General features: G+C 49.2%; 1 protein-coding gene across 1 annotated transcript in view; it reads left to right on the top strand.

Moving 5' to 3' along the window:
• Positions 1-20345, top strand: part of INPP5D (inositol polyphosphate-5-phosphatase D) — a 95833-nt gene that overhangs the window by 2781 nt on the left and 72707 nt on the right. The window contains 1 exon segment of the mRNA XM_006082792.3: positions 8364-8427. Within this exon segment, the coding sequence (XP_006082854.1) occupies positions 8364-8427 (64 nt within the window).

A 20345-nucleotide genomic window follows, 5' to 3' on the forward strand; every position in this document is an offset into this window, starting at 1 on the left:
CCAGACACCAGGGCTGGAGGCCTCCCTGGGAGCCCCGCCCCTTGGCCAGGTTTCACCCCCCCAGGCCCAGGGCTCCCCTTTCTCCTCTTTTTGTGGGGAAAGCCACCTTCCTGCAGGGTCAGGAGCCACTGGGGGCTGGGGGATACCATGGACTCCAAATTTCCCCCAAAGCTGGGAGACCTCATTTTGCTGTTACCCTTAATTTTGCCAATTAAAGAGATTTAAAAACTAACTAAATGAAGGACAGCTGCCACCTCCCAACAGCTCATTTCATGAAAGAAAGCGTCCTTTAACACCAAAGAAGCAGAAAGAACACACTCTTTAAGATAAAAATTTAAAAAGCCAATCCTTTAAATCAAATAGGTTTAATTTCCTGGAAAAATAACCCACCATCCTCAGTTTTCTCTGTTCCCCACGTACGGTGAAAAGCTGGTCCCACGGCATCCTGGTCCCTGGCCTGGTGTTGGGGACCCTGCTGGGGGGAGAGCAGCTGGGCTTTCCTCAGTCTCAGAAGTGACGCTCACCCCTCCGCTGTCAGGAAGTCAGCGAGGGTGCAGGGCCCTGCATGGTGCAGGTGTGAGGTCAGGGCCTCGTAGTAACCCTGCTCTAGAAGTGAGCCCGGGCGGCTGGAGGAAGCCACATCTCCTGCTCTAGAAATACCCACATGGAAAAGACCTTACAGGCCACGGTGCCCTCACCTCATCCTCCTGTGCCCTGCCATGTGGCCAGAGCTTCTTCCTGGTGCCCCCTTGTGAGGGGACAGTGGGGGTCCAACTGCTGATTTAGGCAATGTGTTCGAGCTCCAGGAACTGAGTGTAGCTCCCCAGAAGTGGCCTTCATGCTCAGAAAAGAGGACAGGATTTGACTATTTAAATGAAACTGGGGGGTGGGGGGCGGGGCACCAAAGATAAGGCTGTAATTCAGTGCTGCCCGCGTGACCTGAGAGTCACATTCACCCCAGGCCTAGCGAACCTGTACTTCCTCTGGGGAGGTCAGCCCTGCCAGCTGCCACCTGCCAGTGGCAGGAAAGCCCAGCTCTCTCCTTAGCAACTCAGAAAGCTCTGGTTTAGGGAGACCCTGGGGACCCATCTTTGGGTACAGAGAGCTGGAGGGGGAAGATCCCAGGCTGCTGACCACATGATTTGGGTCCAGCTCTGTCGTCTATGATGAGGGTGTTGAGAACATGAGTGACAGTGGGCTCTCCCGGGTAAGGTCTATGTCAGCTTTACTTGGCCCCAGTCAAAGCTGCCAGCAGAGTTGGTCCCACTGCAGGGAGTCTACAGGGCACTTGGGGGCTGCCCAGCCTGTCCTGGATGAAGGATGCCAAGAGGCCATCAAGGTCGTGCCCTCCTCTCCTGCCAGGATTGTATTTCCACGCAGGACCCAGTGCACCTGTCAGTTGTGTTGTGCTGCAGAGAAGAAATAAGCCTTTGGGAACGGGGGGGGGCGGGGCGGGGGGAGTGTCCATCAATGTAAAGGCCAGCCAGGGACAGCCTCCTCTTGCCCGGGCTGCACAGGCAGAATGAGAACAATGGTCCAGGGTTGTTGGAATTACAACCTGCCCGCCCTGTAAGAGCATCCTGGGCCCCCAGAGCGTCTGCTGGGACTGGGTTCATCATCCAATATGGAGCTGCCTAGTTGGGTGGTGTTCCCACCAAACCACACTGGTGAGAGTGGCTCCCCTGCTGGGGGAGGGGCATGCACTGCTGCCTTTGGCTCAGAAGCCACAGCCTGGTCCAGCAGCTGTGGCAGGGAGGTAGCCTCGGTTTTCCTCAGCACACGGCCTGCCCAGTCTCCTTCCCAGAGACACTGTACCAGGCAGCCTGGACTTGGTGGCCTTATTGGCAGAGTCAGAAAGATGAAAAAGAAGGAGACAGCCATCAAAGTCCCTCAGAGAAGGCATTCTACTTGTTTTGGGAAGAAGAGTGTGACAGTCCCCTTGAGAAAGAGCAGGCTCCAAACCTTGCTCCACTAACAAAAGGTGTTTACTAACCCGTTCTGCCTAGAAATGACAGCAAAAGACTCATAAAGGGTGTAATGTGTGCCAGGCTCTATTCTAGGCTCCTTCTGTGTATCGCCTCACTTACTGTCCACAATGGCTTTTGGACAAAGTGCTATTATTATTCCCACTTGACAGATGCAGAAACTGAGGGAGGTTAGGTGACAAGCCATGTTTACAGGATTAATAAATGGAAGAACCAGGACTTGAACTCATGCTGTTCTTGGGGAGGAGCCAGCAAGCCTGGTTATGGGTGGGGTTGTGGGAGGGAGGCCTGGAGGAGAGACCCCTGGTGAGAGAACCACAGAGAGGGGCTTGGGAGGGCAGAAAGGTCCAGCAGAGGTATGAAGCCATTTCCTGTGGTGTGAACGGTTGTGATAGAATCCTCTTTCCTTCAATCCCCTTTCAAAGATCCGGTAAAGCTGACACTGCTCATTAATTACTTTTGTGCAAATGCAAAGAAAAGTGCTGTTTTTTTGTACCTGGTATTGGCAGAAAGCGGGGGAAATGCTGGCACAGACAGTGGCCAGTAGCAGAGCTGGAGGACCACAAGCTCCTGAAGTCTGGTTTGCGTAAGAGTCTTTCCAAGAACAACTCCCCTGAGTTTCCTCTCTATGTGCAAGCCCAGGAGGGAGGGGAGGCCACGGAGGCCGCTGGGCGGTGGGTTCCTGGGACCTTCTATGGGCAGTGACTTGGAACAACTGTGGTCAAGTCGAGTGTCTGTGCCCATGCCCAGCATCCCAGGGCAATCCTTCCATCCAGTGTGGACTCTGGGTGTGGTGCATTGTGCAAGTTTGCCTACCTGACAGGTTAAACTCATCTGTGCACAGACATCAGCTCTTCTCTGTTGAATGGTCCCATCTCCTGGAGCGTGAACCCACGCATGGGGATGAGATGTGCTCCTCCCAGCCAGGGCTTCCTCCCCACCCAGTGGTGGAGGTCTGCTCTCTCCCTAATTCATGCCATGTGGCACAGTCCTTATGAGGGAGCCCTCTGTGGTTGCTCTGATGTGAATTCTAGCCTTTGTGAGATGCTAGCCTCCGTATGCTCTCCCAGCATCCTCATTGGTGCAATGCCCACTCATGGGGTTAATTTTTCTACTGGGAGAGAATGCACATCCCATAAGATCACCCTTTGTACAGTATACAATTCCGCGGTGTTTAGTCATGCATAATGTTGTGAACCATCACCACTTTCTAATTCCAGAATATTTTCATCATATCATCCCCCAAAGCAACCCTGTACCCCTTAGCAGTCATTCCCTGTGCCCCCTCCTCCCAGCCCCTGGCAACCACTAGTCTAATTTCTGTCTCTAACCATTTGCCTCTTCCGGGTATTTCATAGAAATGGAATCAGACAATATGTGGCCTTTTGCGTCTGGCTAATGGAATCAGACAATATGTGGCCTTTTGCGTCTGGCTTTTTTCACTTAGCATAATGTTTTCAAGGTCGATCCATGTTGCAGCACAAATCCTTCCTTTTCATAGCTGACGGACATTAGGTATTTCTACTTCGTGGATACTGTGAATAATGCTGCAGTGAACATTGACAGACAAGTTTTTGTGTGGATATATGATTCTTATTGTCTTGGGTGAACTGCTGGGTTATGGGAATTCTCTGTTTAACTTCCTGAGGACCTGCCACGCTGTTTCCACAGCAACTGCACCGTTTTATATCCCCACCAGCAGTGGAGGAGGGTTCCAATCTCTCCACATCCTCACCAACACTTACTATTATCTTTTTGATAATAACCATCCTCGTGGGTGTGAAGTGGCATCTCATTGTGACTTTGATTTGCATTTCCCTGATGATTAACCATGTCGAGCGGCTTTTCACGTGCTTCTTAGTCATTTGTATCTTATCTCTTCTTTGAAGAAATGTCTATTCATGTCCTTTGCCCATTTCAAAAATTGGGCTATGTGTCTTTCTGTGGTGGTCATTGGATTACTCAGAGGATAAAATGGGGGAATGTGGGAACACGTATAACCCAAGGCCAGCACATGGTAAGCACCCACTGAACGCGGCCGCTCTTGTTTATAAGCTATAATGTGAATGGTGACATCTCAGGAGTACAGGGCCCGTCTGTGAAGAGAATTCACAGAAAGAAGGAGCAGAGCGGAGGCAGTGTGTCACTTCTGTAACTTCCTGGAGGCCCGAGGAGCCTCCGGGAGACACCGAGCTGTCTTGTGGGGCCTCCTCAGAGGAAGTGCTCAAAGAGATGACGCAGGAAGAGGACTTGAATGACACACTGTGGCCGTGGCTGCTGGGACCAGGGTTCAGTGCCTGGAAGCCTGAGGGAGAAAGTGGCCTGGGGCATGGATGCTGGGAATAACCACCAAATGAAACCAGATAGAGTGAAGATAAAGTGAGACGAAATGGAGGCCATCTCCAGAGTGACTAGTTCTGGTTTGGGAGGGAGGTGCTGAGGACTGAAGTCCTAGGCTCCGAGGAAGCTAGAAGGGGCGCAGTGCGTGGGAGGTGAGGTCAGTGCTGGTGGCCACAGCGGGCCTGGGCCCCATGGGAGGTGGCGAGAACAAGCGTCAGCAGACCAGGTCCCTCCTCCTTGGCCTGCTCATTGCACATTCCCCTGCCCGTTAATTAGAAAAACATTGTATTCCCATGTTCCGGGACCCAAATGGTTTGGGTTCAATTATGTATTACAAATAACACCTCTTCTGGTGTTTAATGCTGACTCTGGGACTCCAGGTTACCCTTCTAATTAGATTTCCTCCTCTCACGTTGCTCAGTCTTCACAATTGATTTTTCCAGACAGCAATGGGTATGTTGTCTGGATTATGTTCTAGAGTAGTAGTTATAAAAGATGATTTAACTCTAAATATTTCCATGTAAGAGTCTCTCTGTGTGTGAATATATATATATATATATATATATATATATATATACACACACACACACACACACACACACACACACACATATATATACACACACTAGAGGCCTGGTGCACAAAATTTGTGCACAGGTAGGGTCCTTAGGCCTGACCAGTGATCAGGGCCGATTTGTGGGGCCATGTGGGGGGGGCCCACTGGCACCCTCCTTGGCTGGCCTGGGGCCTGTGGGCTGGGGGCAGCTCCTGCATTGAGTGTCTGCCCCCTGAAGGTCAGTGCACATCATAGTGACCAGTTGTTCCACCAGTCATTCTGCCATTTGGTCTATTTGCATATTAGGCTTTTATTATATAGAATATATATAGTATCTGTGTGTGTGTATATATATATATATTCACACACACACACACATATACATATATATATATCCATGTGCATTCTGTGTGTACAGGCATGTACATGTGTATGCATATAGGACCAGACTGAAATGCAGCTGCATGTGGGAGAAGCTGGGGAGTGCCCCCTCCACTTCCCTGTGAGCCCCCAGCACCCCATGGTATGCAGTCTGGAATGACTGCTCCCCTGTGGGTTGTGTGCGTGTGCGTCAGTTTCCCTTGAAGATCTAAACTGATTTGGCCCCAGGAACACGGTATCTGCCCCAGGCACTGGAGCGGCTGAGATGTGACTGTCCAGGGCAAAGTGTCCCTCTTCCTCTTGTACTTGCTTTTGATCTATTTACGTCATGTGGAGCTGCTTCATTGTTTCAGTGTTTCTGGAACATCTTTGAAAAAGTCATAAAGGGCCTTCCTGTTCTGTGCGGCTGTCTCTGTCCCTCTCCTTGTGACTATGTTCTTTCTTTCTGCCTACAAGCTAATGTTTTGGCCCTGCTCAACCTCTTCCACAAATTAGCTGCCCTCAGCCGCTTAAGAGGCGGTTCTTGTCCTTCTCTCATTTGTGTGTTCCCAGGAAGAAGTGTCATTAGAACTAGAGGTGAAAGATAAAAGCACAGTAGGGTTCCAGCTATTTGGCAATAGTCTGGCAGGCTCTGAGGAGGAGTGGAGGCTGGAGGTGATGGGGCTGGGGCAGACATACCAATAGCAAAACATATGAAAAAAAGAAATACCGATAGCAAAACATATGAAAACATGTTCAACCTTTCTCATAAAGCAAGCTATCACCTCTCAGATTTGCAAAGATTGAAATGTCTGATAACAGTCAGTTGGCAGGGTGTGGGGAAATAGACACTTTCATATCCGGTTAGCAGAACAAAAAGTGACACCACCTCATTGGGAGGCGATTGCTAGTTTCTATCAGAATAGAGCCCTGTCCTGTAGCTCAGCTGTTCTTCCCAGTGATTGGTCCAGGATCACCAGGAATCTCAGCGTGGAGTATTTAGTGTGGTCAGGAAGGAGGTGGGAGTGCTATTCTAAATGCTTTTCTTATATCAATTCACTTAGTCTGCACAACAACAGTAGACCCCATTGTTGACCCTGGGCTTACTGATGGGGAAACTGAACTTTGAACTCGCCAGTATACACAAGGTATAGGAACAGAGATGTTCGCGGCAGCATTATTTACAATAATAAAAAGCATGGTCTAGTCAAGTAAATGATTGTATAGCCTAAAGGTGGAACATAACTTGGGAAGACTTCTAAGATATTTTTTTTTTTTTGGTGAAAAAAAGTACGTTTTTGGCACTGGTCAGTGTGGCTCAGTTGGTTGGAGTGTTGACCTGTGCACGGAAAGGTTGAAGGTTCAATTCCTGATCAGGGCACACATGGGAAGCGGCCAATCACTGTTTCTCTCATACATTGATCTCTCTCTCTCTTTCTCTGTCTTTCTCTCTCTCTCTATTCCCTTCTCTCTAAAATAAGTAAAACATATTCTCTGCTGAAGATTAAAAAGAAAAAAGCACACTTCTGAACAACAAATATTGTATGATATTATTTGCATTTAAAAAGACATGCATCTACCCCAGCTGGCATGGCTCAGTGATTGAGCTTTGATCTATGAACCAGGAGATCATGGTTCGAATCCCAGTCAGGGCATATGCCCAGGTTGCGGGCTCAGTCCCAGTGTGGGGCATGCAGGAGGCAGCCGATCAATGATTCTCTCTCATCATTGATGTTTCTGTCTCTCTCTCCCCCTCTCTCTTCCTCTCTGAAATCAATAAAAACTTGTTTAAAAATAAAAAAATAAAAAGTTTGTGTGCATGTTTAAAAGTTCTGGAATGATTTACAAAAGGGGGCAGTAAATCTAAGAAGCTGGACTTACAGGAGAAGGGGTAGGAGACATTTGATTTTTATTTTATATCTTTCTATATGGTCTTAAAATTTTAAGACGAGTGTATAATTTTAAAAATCTAGTTAGACAGTAACACATATGAATGCTTAGTGAAATGCCAGGCACACAAGCAAGGCTAAATAAGTGAAAATCCAGGCACACAAGCAAGGCTAAATAAGTGAAATTTTTGTAATGAGTTATTTATTCATTGTCTTGATCCCAGAAATAAAATGAGTATCTGTGAGTTGGAGTGTGGTCCCCACCTAGAGGTTCAGCAGGAGTGAGTGGTTCAAGGTTCCTGAGAATCTCAAGTGGAGGAAATGGGGGGAGATTATGGTGGATGAGAACAGACCAGCAGTTTCAACTAAGAGTATAAAACCCAAATAGTGTTCCCTGAAACTCCCTACGCCTCTGGCCCAGCTGGACCGCCCCCCAGTGTGTTCTCCCAAGGTGCTCAGACTTGACAACTTATCTTACTCTCAAAGGTGTTAGGAAAGTAAAAACTATCTCCTCCTCCTCTTCCTCCTCCTCCTCCTCCTCCTCCTCCTCCTCCTCCTCCTCCTCCTCCTCCTTCCCCTCACATTGGGGACTCCTGAACAAAAGGAAAGTGGAGCTTCTAGAAAGAGAAGAGAATCCAGGGCCCCTGACTCTTCCGCATTAGAAGCAATCCTAAGGCTCACTCGCCAGCTGTTGAGGAAAATCCAGGTCGCTGATGGGATGGTGGCTGACCTTTGGGAGTATGAACTTATGGGGCCAACTGTCCAGGGACAGGCCACAGGGTGGGAGGGTAGCTCAGGAGGAGGGAGGTGCTCCACCCAGAGCCTCTCCTTGGCCATTGTGGTCCTCTCTGTGGCTGTGTCTGACACCCATTCAGCATGTCCCCACCTTGTTTAGCCCCATGGAGTCTTATTTACATTTGAAACACCCCGTCTGGCTCTGTTCTTTGGCCAACATGACAGCTCCAAGGTTGTGGAAACCCTTCCAGCTGGTGGATGGCTTTAGCTCAGACCACAGAGCTGTCAAGCACCAATGCAAATCATGCCCCAAAGACCCCCCTGCCTTTTCCTGACGCTCCACTGGATGTCAGGGCTGATCACCCCTCAGAACAGTCAGCTCCAAAGTTCAGAGACTTCACACTCAGACTTCCCGAGCCATGTCAGGAATTCTTGTCATTTCAGGTACCAGAAAAATGTTCCTGCGTGGGTTCTAATAAGGTCTTTGGTCTATTTCAGGTATCGGAATTGCGTTTACACTTACAGGATTCTGCCCAACGAAGATGATAAATTCACTGTTCAGGTAAGCCTGTAATGAACCTAGAAATCTGAGCTGATTAGAGCCTATGTTGGTGGAGAAAGAGTGAAAAAGAGGAAGAAGAGAAGGGGCCCCAGGTAGCCTAGACACTAGGACCTGGCTGAGCCTGTCTTCCTCCTAGAACTCCATGGGTGGGAGTGGCTTAGCAGGGGAACTGTGACCCTGCTCTGTGACCTGATGGGGCAGGTATAATAGACATTATTTGCATTCATGGGTGTGAAGGGGAAACAATGGTAAAGAAGGACCCAGAAGTGAAGGAAAGTTAGCTGCTGTGGCTCCTGGGTTATTTTCTTCTGTGGCTGAAAGGAGTGAGAGTCAGTGGACCAGGAAGGAGAAAAGGAGGGGAACTTGCAGGAGAATAGACCGCCCTTTCCAAGGGGCTAGAAGGTTGCCCAGAGGATTAGCACGAAACAGCACCTGAAAAAGTACTTTCCATTCGTCGAGGTCTGTCTTGTCAAAGGCTGAGGGATGCTCGTGGCATCAGATGCACCATGTAAAGTCCGAGTGTGTAAAACTGGCTGTGAGATGTTAGAGAAAAACCAGTGTGCGCCAGTCCAAGTCGGGAGGACCACCCTACTCTCAGTTTGTGTGACAAACAGCAGGGCTTTGTGTGACCACAGTGCATGACAGCTGAATGATGTGGAGGCCAGGGGAGCTATTTTTATCTGGCTGCATGAAGAGAGCAGGGGGTGGGCAGAATGAAGGTGGTGACATTCTCAGTGTCCTCAGTGGGGGCAGAGGAGTCACTCCTGGCTCATTGGACTAAGGCCAAGTGCGCCCACATGGCAGCCAGAGCAGCCAGGATACACAAGAGTTGGGACACTGTGTCATGGAGGAGCAGTGACAGGTCTGCGGGGTTTAGTTAAAAAGAAAATGGAAGTGGAAGGGAAACAATCCCTGATTCCAGAATGGTAAGGGGATGGTGCATTTTGTGCAGGACTAAGAGGCAGTAATACAAACAGAGCTGGCCTCAAGGGCAGGACTCTGTCACTATTGAATAGAATGCCTCTAGGGAGGCTAGTTCTGTGGATCAAAGGATTCACTTGGATCAATGAGCCATTTGGGACAGGGAGTGAGACCTGGAGGGTCATGCTTGAGCCACACAGGTAGTCATGAAGCTGTCTTCTCAGTAGTCAGGAGCTGTTTGCTGCACAGCTTCCATGGGAGATGCAAGTTTGGGCTCAAGCGGAATTGCTCCACCTGATCGAGGTCAGGCTGAGCATTGCTTCTGGCTTCTGCATCCCTCCTATCTGTGCATCTGCACCAGTATCTAAAGAGTATCCATTTCAATGTCTTAGCTAGTCTGGGACACCCATATGTCTTGGCCTGCTCCCCAGAAACAAATGTTGGCACACCTGGTACACGACTGTCCTTTCAAGTACTTGCTGGCATTATAACAGTCATCTCCCATATGGGCTTCACCTTCCAGGGATGTGGCCAGCGAGGGGAGGGCTGCATGGGGCAGGCAGTGTGCCTCGATGGCCTCTTGGCTGGGTGGCATCCTTGATAGGTGCTTTGATGAAAGGAGTGTAAACTCTCTTAAGTTAAAAGTTGGTTGATGTGTTTGATCTTTTTCCCCTTGTGGTTTGTTCTATTCCTTCAAAGTAAAGAAGACTTTAATTATGACTAGGCCTTAAGCTGGAAAAGACGTGACTTTGCACCCAGGGCTTGTAAATGTTAGACCCTGTCTAGCATCTGTTTCCTCTCATCTCCACGCATTGTGTGTTCCTGTGAATTGTTGTCAGTCCTGCAGCAGCTTCAGGACCAGGGGGTCTCACTAGGTTTGGGGGGTTGCAAAGAACAAAGACTCGGTTTGGCTAACTCATGTAAGGGGTGGGCGGCCTTTGCGGGGGATGCACAGAGCAAGGAGGGAGAAGGCCTGGGACCAGAAGGGTTTGGGGCCCCACACCCCACGTGCTACCTGCCGCAACGCAGCCCTTCTCTGTGGGTCTGCTCTTCTCCCACTAATAGGCTCACTTCTCAGTTCCCAGTCCCAAGAGGGAATATGGTTCGATTTTCTGTGTGGGCCACTCGGGCCACAGGTCTGTGCAAAAATCCGTTGTCTTGAAGCAGGTGCCCACCCACTACTCTGAGATGGGGGTAGAGTTGTGGGGGCACAGTGTGGTTACCTGAGGCCCACACTCGGCTAGGGTGATAGGCAGGCAGGTTTCCTGAGAGAGCTGTGGCCCTGCTGGACATGTCTGCTCCTGACCCCAGCACTGGGCCTGTGACCTCCTTGGTGGCCAACACTGACTAACCAGGGGATAGCGAGCTGTGGGGCCTAGATGGCCCAAGGAAGTGCCCACCCCTAAGATACACCTTCCTGTAAAAGGACAACACCTTACTAAAAGAATAGGAGTATATGCCTCCAGGGATCGAATTAAGGCAGGCATGTAATTAGGCGGAGTCCCATGTTAACGTAAAAACATTCAAACCTGTAAAGAATATTTGTGAGTTTATTTGAGCCAAACTGTCGACAATTGCCGGGAAGCAGTATCTCAACAGATTGGGATAATGCTCCAGAGCAGGGGTCCTCAAACTACGGCCCGAGGGCCACATGCAAATACAAATATTGTATTTGTTCCCATCTTGTTTTTTTACTTCAAAATAAGATATGTGCAGTGTGCATAGGAATTTGTTCATAGTTTTTTTTTAAACTATAGTGTGGCCCTCCAACAGTCTGAGGGTCAGTGAACTGGCCCCCTGTTTAAAAAGTTTGAGGACCCCTGCTCCAGAGAATGGTGGTTTTTCATATATTTTTATACATTGCAATCAAAGGAGGGTGGGTTACATGACATAGGTGGGTTACATGAAATCCACTGGTGATAGATAAGAGAGGTGGGAGAAAGCAAAGCAGGGGGGAACACTTGGGATTGGATAAAAAGTAAAATGATAGACACATACTTAGGCGGGTGCAGGATAGTTAACAGTCAACAATTAACGTGATAACAATAACAATGAAGGAATTTGTGGTATCTGTCCTGGCACCCAAGCACATTAGGTTGTGCCCCAAGGGGTCTGGAAAAAGGGAAGTTACAAGTTACCCAGACATTTCAAGGATATGTTATCATAGATGCAAAAAGACAGATAGGCTCAGTTAAGGTAAAGGTTGACCTTGTCAGTGAAGATACCAGCCTAGGACGTAACTACCCACCATAACTGCTGTTAGTTAAAGTTTAATTCAGACCATCCTTTGTGGTGACTTTAGGTCTCTGAGTTTGCAAGCCCACCTGCAGGCCTCCCCTGAGCTTGTCAGGTTCGCATGTGGCCCCTTTCATCCACACCCAGCTCTGGTGGCGCTTCAGCAGGATCACTGCTTATTTTAACTCGAGTTCCTCTTTTCATGTGGAGGCAAAACCTCATACTCTTTTCTGAGCTTAGCCACAGTTTCTAAACAACTCATTCCTTACACCTGAGTCTGCATAGGGCCACCAAATAAAACAAGGCTCCCAAAGTATGAATCTGGCCTGAAACATTGCCAAGTGTGGCACCAAAGGCTTCCATCGCTTTCTTATGTTAATTACCTTAGCTCTTCTCAAGGGGCTGCCCTCTTTCTGTGAAAGCCAGCGCCCCTGCATCTTCATTCTTTGCAGGGCGACCTGGAGAAGTGGGACCACATACCGTGGCCCATAACAGCCCCATTTCGGTCAGGAAGAAGAAGAACCTGACACTCGGTGACTTTAGTCTCACTCCACCTTTGCAGACTTATGGAAAATCAGAGCTGGGTGGAAAAGATTAAACTGCTAGTAACTTCACTGGAACCCTTGTTTTAAGTACGGTCAGAGCTGAGACCGCAGGAGGTGGAGCTCACAGCAGCAAGTGTGTCCAAACCTGGCTGGGTGTGGGATGCCCTGGGGAAGGATGGACTTGGCCCCAGGAGGACAGGGAGGCAGGCGATGTAGCTTCTCAAGGAGCGAGGCCTCTTTCCCTTCCCACGGTGGAGGTAACCTTTGATCACAAGTGGCATTTGGTCTTGTGGTGAATCGGAGCGGGACCTGGAGCCAAGATCGGGCCCTCTGTTCCCAGCTGGTTCAATTCCAGATTTTGCCAGTCATGTGGCCGTGGGTGAGGATGTAACTCCACTGGAAAGTGGAAGTCACACACACGTGCCTCTCTGAGCATGTGTAAAACACCCAGCCCAGGTGGGTGGTTGGCATGGGGAGCCGCTGCCGCCACCGTGACTGTCTCTATTTGTTGTGAGAGGGAGCCGACATCCAACAAACGATCTCGTCTGCTAACCAGCATAAGTCAGGTCTGTCTCCTGTTCAGGTGAAGAGAGGAAGGGAAATGAGGAGAGGGAGGGAGAAAGAGAATGGGGAGAGGAGAGAAGTAAAGAACAAATGAAAAGAAAAAAGGAGAGGGAAAGAGAAAAGGAAGAGAAGTGAAGGAAGAAAGAGGGAGGAGTGGAGTGCATGAGGGTTAGGGGCAGTTTTGACAGAAGAGATGGAAATAGGTGTGGGGCAAAGAGCTGGCAGAGAAGGGGGAGGTGAAAGGGAAGGGAGACAGGTGGTATTCTAGAAGATTCTAGGCAGAACCTGGGTGGCAGATTCTGTGGCCAGCAGCTCTGCACCTTGGAGGTCTGTGTTAAGTAGTTTTCAACAACCCCTGTGACCCTCAGACCCAGAGAACCTTCTGGACTAGAGCCTGAGCCGGTGGTCCTCAGGGCATCACTGAGGGCAGGGGGAGGCCAGAGGAAGGCAGGGCAGCTCAGCCCCTTAGGCCCGAGTTCCCTGCACCAAGAGTGGGTTTCTTGTAAAACCCAAACTCCTTCCCTGACTGGAAAGGGAAGTGACCTGCTCTTGGAGTCTGGGTCCAGAACAAGCTGCTAGGCTCCCACTGCCTTTTAAAATGATTTCCTGATCTAGCCGGTTTAGCTCAGTGGATAGAGCATCAGCTTTGGACTGAAGGGTCCCGGGTTCAATTCTGGTCAAGGGCACATGCCTGGGTTGTGGGCTTAACCCCCAGTAGGGGGCATGCAGGAGGCAGTCGATCAATGATTCTCTCTCATCATTGATATTTCTATCTCCCTCTCCCTTCCTCTCTGAAATCAATAAAAATAAATAAAATAAAATAAATAAAATAAAATGACTTCCTCCCTGGGAGACCGAGGACAAATGAGTTTGAGGCAGTACAGCGTCCTGATGGGCCAGCTGGAGCGTGAGTGAGGGGCGGCCACAGGGTTCATGAAGTGGCCTTCAGGCTTGTCACCTAACTGGCTACCCCAAACCCAAAGCCACAAAGTTCATGGGGCCCCTTGAGAAATGAGGCCTCAAACCTACAACCCTGCCCCCCTGCCTTTTTTTTCTGACATCTTTCCTACCAAGAAGAAGAAGAAGAAGCAGAAAATAAAAACCAGCCCTAGTCCCCAGTCACGTCAGTATTCGCTGTGAACTTCCTGTCGTTTCTCATTTGAGATCTTATCCAGGATACTAAGTCAAGACGAGAACACGGACAGCTTGTAATGCAAGTGTAGGTGAAGAAGGAATTTGAAACTATCAGACACTTTCGGTATTCTTTCCCAATATAGAAGAAAAGCCAGTGGCTGGAGCCCTGCGTGAGACTCATGACTCAGTTCCTGGTCCCTGATGGCCGGAGGGTGGGGGTGGGGGGAAGGCGCGTCATGTTGCTCTGGGCAGTGTGGCTTTCGGAAAGAGACAACAAAACAACTTTCTAAAAGCCGTTCCATCACAAGTGTCCGGGTGGGTAAACGGTTCAGCCATTGTTATTAAACTCAGGAAGAGGGTGGCAGCTGTTATTGTTCTGCGTGGTCACCGAGTGAAGTAAAGATTCCGTACGAGCCCCCGGTGAAGGATGTGGCTCCAACGCACACTTCCTGACATTGCACAAGAGGGGGCAGAAAAGATGCCGGCAACTGCGCCAGGCAGGCAGGCCTCCGAGGAGGGGGGTGGCCCAGCGGGGGTCCCCAGTGGCCAAGCAGTCCCTTTGTGCCTTGACTGCCATTTCTGGAAGCCTGCATTTTCATTTGGTTTTATTCTATTATTTTGTCAGGTTCTGTTTTCCAAGCTTCTGGATATCTCAAAACGTCTTCCAGTTGTCTTCCCATTCAAAAGGGGAATTTGGTGGGCAGAAAATCCTTGGGAACCAAGTTATCCCTCAAAATGCCATCCTGGTGCTCACATGCCTTGAGAAATGTAGTAACATAAATAGCCGCAAAGGCAAAATCCAATGCATCGCAGGGAGCCAGGTTTTTTCCTGCCCTGAAGCTGGTGGGGGTTCCTTTCCATCCCTGTCATTTTCTTTTCATTGCTAGTTCCTGGAATGTGTTGAGCCTGTTTGCTTTGCAAACTTGGGTCTGGCTTTGGCTCAGAGGACTTTCCTTCTGTCTGGTCTTTGTATACATTTCCATTCTAGCCCTTCTGCTTTCCATTTGCCATCCTACCTACAAACAACTGTCTTTACTCCCCCGTCCCCACCCCCGCCATCTTGTCCCTGCTTCTCGGGCTCCGAGCCTCTGGCTCCCCTCATCTGGACCTGGACCCATTTCCTCTTTGTTGCCCAAAACAGATCTCACCCGGCGCCCACGCCAGCTGTGGTTGGCAGGTTTAGGCACAGGATTAGGATGCAATTGTAACCAATGAGATGTGAAGGGAAAGTTCTGCGGGGCTTCTGGTAAAGGTTGATTTGTCTCAGGTGAAAGGGTCCCTTTTCTCCCTCTGGAAGCTGTCACAGGAGGTGATGGCTGGGGCTGCCGCTGCCGTCTTGCAAGCACAAGGGCAGGGGGCTGGAGAGTGAGGCAATAAGCAGAGGGCAGAGCAGAAAGATGAAATGAGCCTGAGTCCTCAATGATGCCACTGAATTAACGGAACAGAATTCGCCAGCCTGGCCGCTGCCCTGCCTCCAGACTTCCTGTTTGCGAGATAATGGATTCCTTTTTTGTTCAAGTAGCCGAATTAGGGTTTTCTGTTACCTGCTGCTAAAAGTATCATAAGGCACAAAGGCTTGGATTATCCTATGGGAATTTCAGAGCAGAAAATGAAAATTTAAATTGAACATCAAGTGTCACTGCACCACAAGTCATGGTCTGGCACCCATAGTTCCTGACTTCCTTCTCTCCGAGGCTGTGGCCTGCACCATGCTGCCGGGACCATTGCCACCTCCCAGACATTCCCTATGATGTGTCTGATGTGTCTCTAGGCCAAACATCCTGGGGGGTGGGGGCAAACATCCTTTCTCCAACTCTAGCCAGAAAAAGCTCAAAAAACAATAAATATTTTAGCGATTACTTGCTTATTGCAGAATGGTTTAACATCTCCTGTCAAGGTCACCCTTCAAGATCAGGTTCTGGGGCCCTAGCCAGTTTTGCTCAGTGGGTTAGAGCATTGGCCTGTGGACTCAAGGGTCCTGGGTTTGATGCCAGTCTAGGGCACATGCCCGGGTTGCGGGCTCAGTCCCCAGTAGGGGACGTGCAGGAAGCAGCCAATTAATGATTCTCTCTCATCATTGATGTTTTTTTTCTCTCTCTCCCTTCCTCTCTGAAATCAATAAAAATATATATTTTTTAAAAATTTAAAAAAAAGATCAGGTTCTGGGCCTTGGCCAGGTAGCTTAGTTGGTTAGAGTATCATCTCAATACACCAAGGTTGTGGGTTTGATCCCTGGTCAGGGCGCATACAAGAAGCAACCGATGAATGCATAAATAAGTGGAACAGCAAATCAATGTTTCTCTCCCCCACGCTCTTTCTCTCTCTTCCTTCCTCTCTCTTTCTAAAATCAATTTTTAAAAAATCAGGTTCTGGGTCTAAACTTCGGATATGCAAGAGGCTGCTTAAAGTTGCCCAACAGAAGAGAATCTTTCGTCTAAGAAAATACCTCACCCGAGAGGCCTTCCCTGTCCCTCCCTAACCCCTCACCTGCTCTCTCTTCTTCATGGCACTTGTAACTACCTAATTTATATACTTAGTACTTGATGTGTTTATTGTCTGCCCTAGAACTGCTCCTGGCATAGGGTGGCACTCTGTAAATATTTACTGAATGAATTAATTCTGCTGCCCCCTTAAGAATTTAGAAAAATCTGCATGTTTCATTTAAAGTTATGACTTGTTTTCCCTTGTTTCGTTTATCATTCTTTTGTTGTTGTTAGTTCTCACTGGAGGATAGTTTTCCATTTATTTATTTATTTATTTGTTTGTTTATTTAGAAGGGAAGGGGAGAGACAGAGAGAGAGAGAGAAACATCCATGTGAGAAAGATACATTGATTGGTGGCCCCTGGCCAGGTCTGGGGATTGAGCCTGCAACTGAGGTACCTGCCCTTGACTGGAATCGAACCCATGACCCTTCAGTCCATGGGCTGGCACTCTACCCATTGAGCCAAACTAGTCACCAGTGTCCGCCGCATCTGTCGCCTTGTTGCTCTTGTTTCTCGTGCCTTGGTCGGTTCCTCTGCCTTCTGGGCTCAGTGCTCTGGTCCAAAGTCTCGCTTGTGCTCTCACTCCCTCTGACGTGGGTTTTGATTTTGACGTGGAGCTTTTCATTTTGGTGCCAGCCTGCCTTATGTGGCCAGTGCCCTCTGTAACTGGCCCTGCTGTCTATCATCGTTCTTGTGGGTCTTTAGTCCTGGGTATTTAAAGGCTTTGCCTTTTCACATCCACACGAGGATGTCAGCTGCTTCCCAGCGTGTTTTACTAGTTCCTGCGCAGCATTTTCAGAGAAGGCTTCCTCTGGGTCTCATTCTCCCTGGCCTCCGTTTCCTCCTCTGAAATATTGGGGTAACGGTAGTGCTTCTCACATAGGGAGGTTCCCAGGACCAAAGCCAGGGTTTCTGTGAAGCACATAGTGCAGTGCCTGACACATGACTCAATGAATCATTGTTGAGTAATTAATGAATATGCCTGCTCATTGGGCCTATGTCACCCCATCTTTGAAGGACTGGGGAAGACAGAGGCAGGGGACAGGGCAGGGGTTGGTGCCAGGGGTCTCGGTAGGCAGCAGTAAGAGAGAGCCTTGAGGATACCCAGGGGTTCAGAGGCAGGATCCCAAAGCTCTCGGGGTGCGCCCACCTCATTATCCCTTTTCATCATTGCCCTCACTTATTGAGCCCTCCTTATTAGGAGCCAGACACTTGCTATACACTCTTTAATTGAATACTGTGAAGGAGGTATTATCATTATTCTCATTTTAAATACAAGGGAACTCAGGCTCAGATGGGCTAACACTGTTTGCTTGCTTCATAAAACTAGCCAGTGACCTGCCATGTTATGGCCAAGGGTCAGACCACTGTCCCCCTCCTTGGCTTGGCCCTTGGTCATTGAGGTGCCGCAGCTAGAAGGTGAACGCCAGATTAGGTCTGGTGCTGCTCTCACGTTTGGCTGCTGGCCTTTGGTACCCGAGCCACAGAAGGTTGGGGCCAGCTGTGGAAGCAGCTGTGAGCTGTATGGTATTTGAGCCATTAGCCTTCTTGAATGAGGCTCAAGATGGCCCTACTCTTAAGCTGAGTCCAGTCAGGGTATAGCTGCATCTCCTGACCATATTCCTTGAGGGTTAGCATGACTTAGCTTAGAGATTTCCCGGAGCTACCTGTCATCTGCTCATTCATTCAGAAAATATTAGTTGGGCACTGGTGATACGATAACCTCATTGACATAGTTCTTGCCCTCAAGGGACATTCAGCTGAGAAACTGAAGACAAGTAATTATCAAGATCATCCCCTGAGCCCTAGCCAGTTTTGCTCAGTGGATAGAGCGTTGGCCTGTGAACCAAAGGGCCTGGGTTTGATTCAGATCAAGGGCACGTACCTTGGTTACAGGCCCCTCCGCAGATGCATACAGGAGGCAATCAATTGATGTGTTTCTCTCACATTGATATTTCTCTCTGTCTTTCCCTCTCTCTTCCACTCTCTCTAAAAATCAATAGAAAAATATCCTCGGGAGAGGATTAAAAAAAAAAAGATTATCCCCTGAACCCTAGATCTATATAGCTTGAGGTAGAGGTGATCAGTTAGTCATTTTTACAAAGAGATTCACCATAAGAGACTAGGAAGTTCCCAAAGTCCCTTCATTTTCGGCTGTTCCCTGGGAGGCTGATGGCCCATCCGAGTGTCTGCCTGTCCGTCCACCATAATTTGGCTCCCTCATGACTTGGGAGAAAGGGTTCTGAAATCTTGAAATGAAGAAATGGGCTTTCTAAAATCCAGTGTCTCCAGCAAATGTACACTCTTAAGTCTCTAAGAAGAGGCCTTAGCACCTGATATTGGGACAAGGACAGGATATGAGGACATAGTCCCCGGCTTTAAAGAGGGAAACCAGACATCAAACAAGTAGATTAAAGGTTACTCAGAAATCTGCAAGAAAGACCACTTGTTGCTCAGGAAACCAGACAATAGAATGGTTCTCTCCTCCTGGGAAGACATCGAGGAGATAGTTACCCCCATGAACAGAAACTCCTCCCTGCCCTGGGATCTTAGCATTTGCTCTGACCTCTGCCTAGAACTATGACCCCCAGATCACCATGTGGCTGACTGCCCCGATGTTACCCCCAGGTCTCCCCATATAAAGCCATGCCCTGCCCCGATGATCACTCTCCATTATACGCCTATTTATTTTTCTTCCTAGTCCTTAACACTGTCTGCATCAGTATTAGTTTCCTGTTGCCACTGTAGCAAATTACCACACAGGTAGTGGTTTAAAAACAGCACAAGCGTATTATCTTAGTTCTGGGGACTGAAAGTTCGAAATGGGTCATACTGGGCTAAATCAGGTGTTGGCAAGACTGAGCCTTTCTGGAGGCTCAGGGGCAGATTTGTTTTCTTGCCTTTTCCGGTTTCTAGGGGCCACCTGCACTCCTTGGCTCGTGACCCCTTTCTCCACCTTCCAAGCCAGGCCATCTCTCTGGTTCTGCAGCTCCTGCAAGAGCACCTGGCACATAGTAGGTGCTCAATAAATATTGGCTAAATGGTTGAATGAAGGGGTAAATTTGTAATGTGAGCGAGGGAGGAAAGGTCTCCATTTCCTCAGTTCTAAAAGGAAGGCAGTGGACTGGAGACCTCAAAGGCCTCATGCTCTGAACGGCTGTGATTCCTTCTGTAACAATGACATCAACAAAGGCTTACGAGGGTGCCTGTTTCATCATCTGCTCTGCGGCTTCGGGCACAGTGGCTGCCATAGGGGTAGGGTCTGGGGTGAAGTGAGGACAGCGGGAGAGTGTGGGGGTGAGCTGCAGAGTTCATGGAGGGGCCGCCCCAGGCTTCAGCTCCCCCGAGGCAGCTCCTCCCCAGGCTGACTCCCAGGAGAGGACTCAGAGCTCGTCTGCCAGCTGTCACTTCTGTCTGCCAAAGTACCTAGAGTGTTTCACAAAAAGAAAAGAAGCAAGCATCTCGGGGATATGTAGCTAAGGATGAAAATATTCCTCTAGGCTCCTGCAGCAGGGAAATGGAGAATGCTCCTATTCTGGGACCATTGGGACCAGGGCGGCTTCCGAAAGATGAGCTGTCCGGGCCTTTAGTATTAGTATCGGTGATAAACACCATCTACATCCCACAGGCCCGTCGGTGTGGGGGTCCAGTCTTGAAGGAAAGGTGCTTCAACCATGCAGCATCTTAAATAATGGCCCTTTGCTTGGGGTCATTATTTAAGAGAAAAGGGGAAATGGAAACAGTGAAGAAGATGAGCTTCCTTCCTCACAAGTGTCAGAGGGAAATGGCTCTCTTAAAGGCAAATGTTGAATATTGGAGGGGAAGGAGGACTTAGAGACTCCCAACCGCACCCCTTCCTCCCCCCATTTCCCACGCTCTCTTCAGTCTTGAGACGGATTGAGCCACGCCTCGGAGCCGAGACCCATGACTGTCTCTGGCCCCCAGGTGCCCAGGGATAACTCCTCCGGTCCCTCATCTCCACCCTGCACCCAGCCCTCTGTGCCCCTCGGCCCCACCCCGTGCTTTGACCTGCTG

Source organism: Myotis lucifugus, unplaced genomic scaffold (assembly GCF_000147115.1).
Source record: "Myotis lucifugus unplaced genomic scaffold, Myoluc2.0 scaffold_3, whole genome shotgun sequence".
In the NCBI taxonomy this organism is placed as follows: Eukaryota; Metazoa; Chordata; class Mammalia; order Chiroptera; family Vespertilionidae; genus Myotis; species Myotis lucifugus.